The 12426-nt window shown below is 44.2% G+C and overlaps 1 protein-coding gene across 1 annotated transcript in view; it reads right to left on the reverse strand.

Moving 5' to 3' along the window:
* The window catches only part of EPHB3 (EPH receptor B3), a 146335-nt gene that overhangs the window by 68407 nt on the left and 65502 nt on the right, over positions 1 to 12426 (reverse strand). The window contains exon 3 of the mRNA XM_070946165.1: positions 10408 to 11080. Coding sequence (XP_070802266.1) covers positions 10408 to 11080 — 673 coding nt within the window. The remainder of the gene's footprint in view (positions 1 to 10407; positions 11081 to 12426) is intronic.

The raw sequence follows: 12426 nt of genomic DNA on the forward strand, positions 1-12426 counted from the left end.
AAAATGCTTATTGTTATGTAAATTGGAAAATGGAAATTAAAAATTAAAAAAAGAAAAGAAGGACTAGGGATGACATGATCAGTCTTCCAATACTTGAAGGGCTGCCACAAAGAAGAGGGGGTCAACCTGTTCTCCAAAGCACCTGAAGGCAGGACAAGAAGCAACGGATGGAAACTAATCAAGGAGAGAAGCAACCTAGAATTAAAGAGAAACTTCCTAACAGTGAGAACAATTAATTAGTGCAACAGTTTTCCTTCAAAAGTTGTGGCTGCTCCATCACTGGAGGTTTTTAAGAGGAGATTGGACATGTCTCAAATTGTATAGGGTCTCCTGCTTCAGCAGAGGTTGTACTAGAAAACCTTCAAGGCCCCTTTCACTCTACTCTGATTGATTGACCACACATAGGCCACCTGGACACAGCCTCCTGAATGACCATTCAGGTTGAGCCCCAAAGATGGATGTGGTTGTAAGCGTACATCAAGGATTTGAGCCCACTTCAAATCCTGTTGCATGCTGAAGCCTCCCAGCTCACAACTACGTGGCAATAATCCCAAGGGAGTGCCAGCAATATTATTGGGGCAGAGATATTGCACTTTCCCACCGAAAGTTGTGAATTAACTCAGCTAACTGAAATTCACGTCAGCATCTGAAATTTAGTTCTCGTCTTGGTGTCCTTACGCCCTCTTGTTTACCCACTGAATTCCTGACAAGAGCATGCAGACTTTTTGATCTGCAGGCCGTATCTGACCTTGATTCTTCAAATGCTTTGAAGATCTATTTGGAGTTTCCTGCACAATTCCTCATCCAGACGCCCAGTCCTAAATCCTTAATTCAATATTTCTCAATTCTGGCTGATTGAAGATGTGTGCAACTCCCAGAATTCCCCAACCAGCATCTTCCAATAGCCAAAGTCCACGCGTTTTCAAGTAGCCATAAACTGCTCTAACTCTTCCTTCCAGCCTTAGAATCTCCCAGATGTGTAGACTACAGTTCCCAGAATTCTCCAGGTAATATAGGTGCTACTGAGAATTCTGGGAGTTGAAATTCAACCAACTGGAGAATACCCGTATTGGAAAAAAACAACTTCAGAGTTCCCATCCAAGTTCTCAACTATGACACAACGTCCCCCCTTCTCCTAGCCCCTCTCCAAAGATCGCCACAGCCCTACTCACCTGCACCCTGAGCTGGGATGTTTGTCACAAATGAAGGCATATATACATGTCCCAGGATAATGTTGCAGGATCAGGGGTGGGCTTCAAAAATTTTAGCAAGGGGTTATCTGCCCAGTTGCTGGGTGGGCGTGGCCATGGGGGCATGGCCTAATCGGCCTCCTGCACACAGCGTATATGTGTGTGTGTGTTTTTGCCCTCCCCGGGCTCCAGAGGCTTTCCTCAAGTCTCCGGGAGGGTGAAAACGGCGTCCCCAGGCTCCGGAGGCTGGAAACGTGCCCATTTCCGGTCTTTCCGGTAGACTCATTTTTTGCCCTCCCTGAACCTCTGTGCATGCCCTGCACTTACCTGCATCCAAAAAGGGCCGTGTGGGGAATCCTGGGAGGGGTGGGCGGGGCCAGTCAGGAGTGGGATTTGGGAGTTCTCCGAACTGCACCAAATCTTAGCTAGAGGTTCTCCCGAACCCCTGTGAACCCCCAGCACCCCACCCCTGTGCAGGATCCAATCTGGGTCAGTCACCGGGATTAGTGGTATAATCTTCCGAGCTTTTGGGCTCATGGTGGAGCCCATCCTCAGGGAACTACTCCCTACCAGAATTTGTGGAACTTTCTGGTAGAGAGAAGTTCCCTCAGGATGGGCTCCAGCAAGAGTCTGAAAGCTCGGAAAATTAAACCTCTGATCCCCGTGACCGACCCAGGTTGGATCCTGGGATGTTTATCAACATTGCTGTGGCTGACACCTAAATTATGGAGAGAAAATGAAAGCTGTGATTCCAGATGGCCGACGCACAGCACAGCTAGCTCGGATGTGGCAACTGAAACTTGCAATGTTGCTCCACAGTATCATAGCCTGAAGTATTTTATTCCTAAATATTCAGCAGTTGTGCTTTCCTGCCCAGCCTCCAACCTCTGTGTTTAAAAGGTATGGTAGATTAAAGAGGCTAAAGGACTTGTACAGGTAGTCCTCGACTTACAACGATTCGTTTCGTGGCCATTCAAAGCTACATAGGCACTGACAAAATGACTTACAACCAGTCCTCATATTTACAAACCATCAAAATGTCCATATCGGGGGTGAAATGCTCCCGGTTCGGACCGGATCACCTGATCCGGTAGCGATGGCAGCAGGTAGTTCGGAGAACTGATAGCAAACATCCCTGCACCCCCCCCATGCCCAGCTGAGCTGCGCAATCATCAGAGGCTTTTTTAAAAAAAAATTAAAAACATTTTTTCTACAACCTCTTCGGCCAAAGAGGTTGTAGAAAAAATGTTTTTAAAAGCCACTGACGGTCCCAGCTGAGTTGCCTGATCAGCAGAGGCTTTTAAAAGCATTTTTTTACAACTTCTTCGGCCGAAGAGGTTGTAAAAAAATGGTTTTAAAAGTAAAAAAAAGAAAAAATGTTGGCCACACCCACCCAGTCACATTAAACCCCCCCCACCAAACCACGGCCACAGAACCGGTAGTAACAAATTTTACATTTCACCACTGGTCCATATATAGTATATCACGGGATTAAAATTTGGGCTCCTGGCAACTATTTATAACAGTTGTAGTAGCTTCATCGCGTGATTAAAATTTGGACGAGTTTTTATGACGGTTGTAGCTTCCTGAGATCACGTGATCTCCATTTGCGAACTTCCCAGCTGGCTTAAGACAAGAAAAGTCATTGGAGGAAGCCGGATTCGCTTAACAACCGCGTGATTCACTTAACAACCGTTAAGTGCTTCACTGAAAAACCGTGGGAAGAAAGGGTCATCAAATCGGGTGTGGCTCACGTGACAACTGCCTCACTTAGCAACGGAAATTCTGGTTCCAGTTGTTGTTGTAAATTGAGGGCTACCTATACTCAGTTGGGGGAGGAGGGCTAGGGGATAAGAGTGAGATAAATGCTTACTAAAAATTGTTTGGGCCGATTAAATTTTTGCAAGGTTGTGGATTTTCTAAACCCCCCCCCCCAAAAAAAAACAAAAAAACCAACTCTGCCACGCTGTGCAGAAATTTGTGCTGTATTAAAAGGATAGTAAATAAGGACTGTCTCTAACCTCCTTCCCGCCGGAATGAAAAACCTAAAACCAAGTTAGCTTTGCAAAGTTGCATTTTAGGTGACAGCTAGGAAAGAGAGAAAGAAAAGGGGGAAAAAAATTAAAAAATAAAAAATAAAACCATATCCCTCTCAAGCTTTATTCAAGAAGTACACGAACATTTGCAAAAAGCCTCATCACAACCCTACGCAGGAAATCTGGCTAACTTCAAGACCTGGAAAAAAAAATCTGTTTTCATTTACGGACATGAAATTCTCAATTGGAAGATTGCTAGGCCTAAAGGCAGAAGGAGACACACACACGTACATTCCAGATTTCTTTCTTTCTTTTTTTTTTTTCTGGGGATGTTGTTGTTGTAAAAAATTACCCAGAGCACAAGATAGTAAATGGAAGATTTGTTTTGGAGAGATGCCAAGAACCTGCCTGGAGTGCTGAATCCTCAACTTGACGGCAAAAGTCCATTGTCTGTCAAAAGTTTGAATGAGCGTGCCAGAAGATCCGAGCGCATGTTGGAAGGAGAAGCTCTCCTGTTCTGGCTGAGAAAAGTGGCCCAAAGTAACAGTAACAGAGTTGGAAGGGATCTTGGAGGTCATCTAGTCCTACCCCCTGCTCACACAGGAAACCTATACTAGGGATTCGAACCGCCGACTTTTCTGATCGACAAGCTCAGCGTCTTAGCCACTGAGCCACCTACGGAGCCGCCAAAAGGAGCAATCCAGCAGAGGTGGGTTCCAGCAGGTTCTGACCCGTTCTGGAGAACCGGTAGCGGAAATTTTGAGTAGTTCGGAGAACCGGTAAATACCACCTCTGAATGGCCCCACCCCCATCTATTCTCTGCCTCCGGAGTCCCAGCTGATCGGGAGGAAATGGGGATTTTGCAGTAACCTTTCCCTGGAGTGGGGTGGGAATGGAGATTTTATAGTATTCTTCCCCTGCCATGTGAGTGAGCCCACCAAGCCACACCCACAGAACCGGTAGTAAAAAAATTTGAAACCCACCACTGCAACCCAGGATATGTGAACCAGGTTAAGCCATCAACAGACGGTTCAAAAACGAAGACTTTTCAAACGGACTACAAATCCCAAGGTCACTTCAAAAAAAAAAAAATTACCAGTTTGCGAAAGGATTTAAGAAATTATTCCTCCCATTTTCTCTCTCTGTGCTAGAATGAATACAGAAGGAATAGATCAGACATCCAGCCTTTGCTTATCAATGGAGACCGAGTGGAGTGGAAGAGTGAAAACACCCCCTCAGAGGAGGAGATGATAAGGAAGATACCAGTCTGTGCGGAAATGGACATACTAACGCTAAAAATAAAAGATAAAGGAGATACAGAATACTATGCCTGGCTGGGTGGCTCAGTGGCTAAGACACTGAGCTTGTCGATCAGAAAGGTGGGCAGTTTGGCGGTTTGAATCCCTAGTATACATCTCCTGCGTGAACAGGGGGTTGGACTAGATGACCTCCAAGGTCCCTTCCATGCTACATGGAATAGATTCTATCAATGGTTAGAAACACGAGGTAGAAGCTGGAATGCGAAAGAATCAGGTTAGGTGGACATGGAAAGAGATACTATATATGTATTAGAATGTTATCCATGTCAACTTATCTGTCAACTTATCTGACACTCTAGAATATGATGGTCAAAAATAAATGTACAAGACTAACACTGTTTAAAATAGTATATATGTTATTTGTTTTTCACCTTTGTTTCATGCCAAGTGGAATGCCAGGACAATGACACTGTATTAACTCAGCCGCCCTGAGTCTTCGGAGAGGAGCGGCATACAAATTGAATTAATAATAAAGTATTCAATATATTTATATGTAAACAATAAAAATATATTTAAAAAAAAGAAAGAAAGTTCAAAACATTCTTAAAGATCCATCTCATCCTGGGCACCTTTTTTTTTTTTTTGAACTTTTACCATCTGGCAGACGGTACAGGACAATAAAGATAAAGACAAATAGGCTGAAAAACAGATTCTATCCCAGGGCAGTAACTGTATTGAATTCTACTGTAGAGTGCTGTGATGGCAAACCTATGGCATGCGTGCCACAGCTGGCACTTGGAGCCCTTTCTGCGGGCACATGAGCCCTTCACCCAGCTCACCTCAAGGAGGTGCATGTTCACGCACCTCCTTCTGGCCAGCTGATTTTTGGGATGTGCGGGGGGCGCATGTGGGAGATGCGCATGTATGTGCGGGGTGTTGCATGTGCATGGATGGGGGGGTCACGCAGGGGAGCAGCACACACCCCCGCAGCCCGTTTTTGGGCCCAGGAGGCTGCAGGCTGCAAAACGGGGCGGGGGGGGTCACATGTGCATGCACTGGGGGAGAATGGGGGGTCATGCGCACATGCGCAGGGGGACCCATCGTATTGTGGGTGCCGACACATGCGTGTGCTGTTGGGCACGCATGTGTTTGCTTTCGGCACACAATGAGAAAAAGTTAGCCATCACTGGTACAGTGCAATATTAATGCAATATCAGGGGTTTTCAATTCAATTGTACAGAATGCAAAGGGTGCTTTTTTGTGTTTTATTTTTTATAGTTTTAATGTACGCCGAAGATGGCATTTAATTTCGTTGTACGAGGTGCAATGACAATAATTAAAGTATTGCTGATAGAATAAATCTGAAAAGAAATGGAAAGAAAGTATATATACTATTAGAATACAGGAGTTGTTCGGATACCTAACAAGGAGAATATTCCACAGCAAAGAAGACAGAAAGGAGAGAGGAGTAGAGGGTAGGAAGAGGAGAGGGAGGGAGAGGAATGGAAGAAAGGGAAAAGGAGAGGAAGGAAGGGTAGGGGATAGGAGTAGGAGAGAAAGTGAGTAGGGGGAAAAGAAGAGAGGAGTGGGGGGGAAAGGAAGGGGAAGTAGGATGAGGTAGGAGGAGGGAAGAGAAAGAGCCTTGGTAGTACAGTGGTCTAAAGCACCCTGTTATTAAGACCAGCTGCCTGCAATTACTGCAGGTTCGAATCTCGCCAAGGCTCAAGGTTGATTCAGCCTTCCATCCTTTCTAAGGTAGGTAAATTGAGGACCCAGTTGTGGGGGCAATAAGCTGACTTGGTATAAATATACAAAAGGATGAAGGCTATTGCTTAGCGTATTGTAAGCCGCCCTGAGTCTCCGGAGAAGGGCGGCATATAAATCAAATTAAAAAAAAAAAAGTAGGAGAAGAAAAAGAAGGGTTGTTGCAAAATGAGGGAAGAAAGGGTAGAAGAGCAACTCCGAATGTAATTAAAATGCCTTATTAATGCTTTCTTTAAGGAAAACATGTGTATGTAGGATTAATTATGTATAAGAAAATGTACATTTTATATTATGTGTATGAGAAATAAAACTGAAAAACTTTTCCAAAAAAAAAAAGAAGAAGAAGAAGAAGAAGACGACAATAATTAAAGTAGAAACTGGGATAACCCAAGGAAGGTGGATGATCCAGGATAAATCAAAGAAACGAAAGCTACCATGCAATGCAAAATTCAACTGCAGAACTCCCTGCCACCAGATTCAGCTGGGTCCACCAACATGGGTGGCTGTTCAAGGGAACCAGATTCACTGAAGATAAAGGTTATATGAACCACGATAGCTGTACATTACAGTATGTCCAAGATTTCAGGCAAAGTGTCTCTCAACTCTACTTGGAATCTGCCATTGCTGCCATCTATTAAATTCACACAACAATGCAACACTCAGGTTAGCCAAACACAAGAGCCATTTCAAAGAAAATTCTGATGCACTCAGCTTTTCCTCAAGTTTTTATCGATTCTGCTTGGTGGATAAATGCACTGTCATGGCCCCGCTGAGCCAGCACACAAAGGCAAGTTGGACAGGAAAAATATCTGAAATATTCTGCTTGTTCGCCAAGCACCGAATAGCTCGATCGCACCCTGAAAACTCACTTTTGTTCCCACGAGCAAGTGTGCTATAAAAATCCATGCTGGTTTGCTCCAGAAATCTGTTTTTGTAATTTCAAGGGTCCCCGGGACTTTTACACCTGCAGTGTCTTCTCTAATAAAAAGATTGATTAGGAAAGGGAGACGTATTATTAACTGATAGAATTCATTTCTATAAGATGCCGCAGAGGGAAACGGAAGGAGACATTAAAAAGGATCCAAGGCATTTATCGGATGCCAACATTTTCATCTGTTTCACCAGTTAAAAATAGCAATATTTATGTTTGATATTGATTTAATTTCTATTCATTTACAGTTTTTTTGCAACAGTATTTTTTTTTATTATAATATCCCATCATATGTCCCTATAAAAGCAGAAAGGAAAATGTATGGGTGTATATTTGATAATAAATTTTAATTTTTTTTTTTTTAAAAAAGTCAGCAGTTCTTAATCAGCTAAGCTAACCTAACTTTCCACATATTAGTACAAGATATGCATAAATTTAAAAAGCTATGTTTGGAGAAAGAACGGATTTGGCAGTCTTTAAGCCTGCAAACTGGTTCTATGTTCCTAATCTTGCTTGTGTCACCTGCAGCCTTAATGCAAACCCATTATTTCAAAAGATTGTATGAGCATCAGATAAAGCAATCACGGGTTTGGCCATAGCAAGTTAAACGTGAACAGAGAAACTGTGATTTTGCTCAGGGTGATGTATGAATCCATTCCTTTGGATCTAGGAGCAGGGGTCCAGAAACTTGTCAACTTTAAGACTTGTGGACTTCAATTCCCAGAATTCCTCAGCCAGCCATGCGTCAACATGCTGACTGGGGAATCCTGGAAGTCCATACGTTTTAAAACTGTGATGGCGAACCTATGGCACGTGTGCCACAGGTGGCACACGGAGCCATATCTGTGGGCACGCGAGTGTTGCCTTAGCTCAGCTGCAGTGTGATTTTCGAGCCTTCTGGGCCCACCGGAAGTCGGGAAACAGGCTATTTCCGGCCTCCGAGAGGGTGGGGAAGGCTGTTTTCACCCTCCCCAGGCTCCTAAAAAGCCTCTGGAGCCTGGGGAGGGTGAAAAACGGGCCTACCGAGCCCACCGTGCCATTGCATGCCAAAAGTGGGGGAAGCACGCGCACATGTGCGGGGGGGGCATTGAATTATGGGTGTGGGCACATGTTTGCACGACCCCCCTCCCACGCTCCCCCCATTTTTGGCACATGACAGCAAAAAGGTTAGCCATCTTTGTCTTAAAACAATCCAGGTGGACAAAGACTGCTCTGGAGATTTAGCTTAGTTGAATTTACAAAGGAGTTTGTTTTTCCCTGAAACCTTTTCCATGGAGGACTGCCTGGTAACATAGCTCATTTTCTTAAAAAAAAAAAAATTTCAAGACCTGCATGCACCTTCCTTTCAGTGGTGGGTTTCAAAAACTTTTACTACCGGTTCTGTGGGTGTGGCTTGGTGGGCGTGGCTTGGTGGGCATGGCAGGGGAAGGATACTGTAAAATCTCCATTCCCACCCCACTCTAGAGGAAGGTTATTGCAAAATCCCCATTTCCTCCCGATCAGCTGGGACTTGGGAAGCTGGGAGATGGAGGCTGGGCCAGTCAGAGTTTTTACTACCGGTTCTCCGAACTACTCAAAATTTCCGCTACCAGTTCGCCAGAACTGGTCAGAACCTGCTGAAACCCACCTCTGCTTCCTTTCTATTTTCCTAGACCCTGGGTGACAAAAGTCTTCGGTAGAAGGGGCCAGAACATCTCTTTCCCTCAAACAGACCAGGCTGGGGGGTGTCAAGGGCTCCGGCCTCACCCATCACCACAAAATCTCTCATGCCCGGATTGCAAACAAAAAACATCTTTCATGACAAGGGGTGGGTGGGTGTTGATGTTTGCAAGCTGACATTTCCTGCGTACTGAGAGAATCCCAACCTCAAAGCTTGATCGTAAGGCAGGCGTCTTTCCAAAACAAATTCAAGGTACCGTCTTCGATCATATGAAGAACTGAACAATGCCCTGGCGTTTAAGACACCTTAAAAGGCTGCAGCTCCACGGGCTGTGTAAAACCAGGAGGCTTAAAAATAGCACGTCTGCAAAGCCAGCAGCCCTCCTTGTTACGGCCCTGCCCTCCACTTATGGCCAACAACACCCAGGGTCAGTGTTGTCTCCTTCAGCCCAGCTGGCTAGGAATTCAACAGCTCAACACACCTGTTTTTGAGAAGGCTGGAGTTCGCCTCCTTAGAGCTAAATTTAGGTGGCTTTTTCCCCACTTAAGAGTGGCTCCAGAGAGTTGTTTGAGAGCCCCTGACTACTCCGATTTATTTTTTCATTTTTTTTTTCAATCTAGACACAACCGCAACCTGCCACCAATTCAAGACCACGGGGGCGTAACGGGCTTCCACGCTAGAACAGGTCAGTCAGCATCAACGGCAGTTCATTCTTGTGGTTGTGTTTGAACCACTTCTGAATCAACCCGTAGTAGAAAAGAGAAATTGCATTCAGACATGCACAGATCTCGCTAGGCGCAGGGAGACACAGCTTTAAAGAATGCTCTGCTGGCTCTCTTTGTTACAGATTCCACACTGTAACAAACAATACTTGGCAAGAATGCAGGAACAGATCTTCACCCAAATGAATTACCATATTTTTCGGAGTATAAAATGCTCAAGATTAAAAGAAACACCTACCTTTTTTGGTGAGGAAAACAAGAAAAAGAAATCTGCCTCTGCCTCCCGGAAATTTTGAGAAAATGAGGGGAGACTGAAAAATAGGCCTTCCTGTTTCAAGTGCTATGAATCTCCTTATCAATAATTTTTTTAATAGAATAGAATAGAATAGAATAGAATAGAATAGAATAGAATAGAATAGAATAGAATAGAATAGAATAGAAGTTTATTGGCCAAGTGTGATTGGACACACAAGGAATTTGTCTTTGGTGCATAAGCTCTCAGTGTACATAAACAGAAAAGATACGTTCGTCAAGAATCATAAAGCACAACACTTAATGATCGTCATAGTCATAGAAGTTTTCAAACAGAAGGTGGAAGGTCACCTGTCACAGATGGCCTAATGCAGCTGGCTGGGGAATTCTGGGAGCTGAAGTTCACGCATCTTCAAGGGGCCACGTTTGAGAAACACTGGCCTAGTGCATCCTACACACAGCAGGGAGTTGGATCAGAAGACATTTAAGGTCCCTCCCAACTCCAGAATTCGAGAATTTCCCTAGGCAATCTCAGGGCAGTAACCAAGTCTCAATAACCCAACCGAAGAGCACCAAAGCTGGTCCCACCTTACCTTGGCATTGTGTCTCCTTCATGGCCGGTTCATATCCAGATCCACAAGTACACGCTCCCACCGGTACCATCCATTCCCCATCTCCGTTACAGTAAAGTTTTAAGGGCACTGATACTTCCACCGCGTTGGGGATGCAGGTTCCTGGAGCAATCACCAAGGAGGTCGGCTCTGCCCCAGTCAAGGTTTCCGGGAAGTTGGCAAAACCCGCGATAGTGCTGGAACATTTCTTGTAGAAGGCCCGGACGGAGATGAGGGACATGCAGGCTCCCAGATCCTGGAAGGCCAGATAGAAGCCGTTTTTGGAAAGGGGTCCAAAGCTGCGTACTTTGGTGTTCATCCGGCCAGATTCCAGCTTCGAGAAGCTCTCGTCCGGAGCGATTGTATCCACTTTGATGTAAGGGTTTTCCATCCAGAAAGGGCTAGAAGCAGAGGCCGTGTCACTATCCGATTCGTAATAAAAAAGATTGAAGGTCTCTTTGCAAGATCCGGGGATGTTAGGGATGCTGTTACAGTCCCTCACGGTGAACTTCAGTTCGACGTAAACCCTCTGGACGTCGTGGCGCTGAATAAACTGGGTGCGCAGCCAGTTGTTTTGGTTAGCGTCTCGGACGTTGCACACTTGATACGTCCGGATGGGGTTCATGGCCTCATCGTAACCGCTGACTTCTTCCCACTGTACAAAATGAAAAAAAAAAAAAACGGTATTGGGAGGGTTAACAACCCAAAACAGGACAGTCTTGAGATAAGGGGTTGAGGCAGGGGTGCTATTCAGCAGGTTCTGGAGAACCGGTAGCGGAAATTTTGAGTAGTTTGGAGAACCGGCAAATGCCATCTCTGGCTGGCCCCAGAATGGGGAGGGAATGGAGATTTTGCAGTATCCTTCCCCCAGGAGTGGGGAGGGAATGGGGATTTTGCAGTATCTTTCCCCTGGAGTGGGGTGGGAATGGAGATTTTGCAGTATGCTTCCTCTGCCACGCCCACCAAGCCAAGAACCAGTAATAAAAAAAAATTGAATTCCACCACTGGGTTGAGGATGGACGATCTTCAGGAATGCAGCTGAGTTCCTTTTCAAATTATTTTAAAAAGGTATTTTATTTTTTAAATTGTTTTTAAAATCATTACGGAGAAAGGAAATGAACAAAGACCAAAGATAATTACAGCTAGTCTTTGACTTAAAATCATTCATTTAGTGACTGAACGGTCACTAAAGTTACAATGGCATTGGGGGAAAAAATGACTTATGACCGTTTTTTCACACACGCCATGGCAGCATCTCCATGTCACATGATCATAATTCGGACACTGGAATGGATTTATGATGGTTGCAGTGTCATGTCAGATTTACTTAATAACCCTGCTAACTTAAATAACTGAAGTGATTCACTTAACAACCATGGCAAGAAAGGTCATAAAATGGAGCAACATTCAGTTAATGACTGTCTTGCTTAGCAATGGGAATCTTGGACTAAATTGTGGTTGTCGGTCGACGGCTATGACTGTAATAGAGAATATACATATATTCTCAAAGAGAGAAAAAGACTTAAAAGTGCTTTAAAAATTGTACAAAATGTTTTATAGATGGCACATGTCACCGGAAAGATTGGCAAAAATGGTTAAAGATAAATCAACTAAATGTTGGAAAAGCCATCAGACACCGGGATCATATTATCATATGTGGTGGACATGTCCAGAAGCGAGAAATTATTGGGCAAAAATTCGAACATGGTTAGAGAAAATGACACAGCAACGTATTGATCTAAAACTGGAGCTGTTCCTGTTGGGTATTTTATCAGAGAAATTTAGTAAAGAAAACGTATATTTGATCATACATGTAATAACTGCAGCGAGAATTGTATTTGCACAAAATTAGCAGAAAACATTCCTACAAAGGGAGAGGTAATTAAGAAAATATTAGAATGTGTAGAAATGAATAGATTAACATTGGCAATTAAAGGGAAGGAAGAATCGGAGTATTACAATATATGGGGGCAATTTTATCAATGGATAGAGACCGAATAT

The sequence above is a fragment of the Pituophis catenifer genome, unplaced genomic scaffold, assembly GCF_029215685.1.
Source record: "Pituophis catenifer annectens isolate HBS135680 unplaced genomic scaffold, rPitCat1.0.hap2 SCAF_6, whole genome shotgun sequence".
Lineage (NCBI taxonomy): Eukaryota > Metazoa > Chordata > Lepidosauria > Squamata > Colubridae > Pituophis > Pituophis catenifer.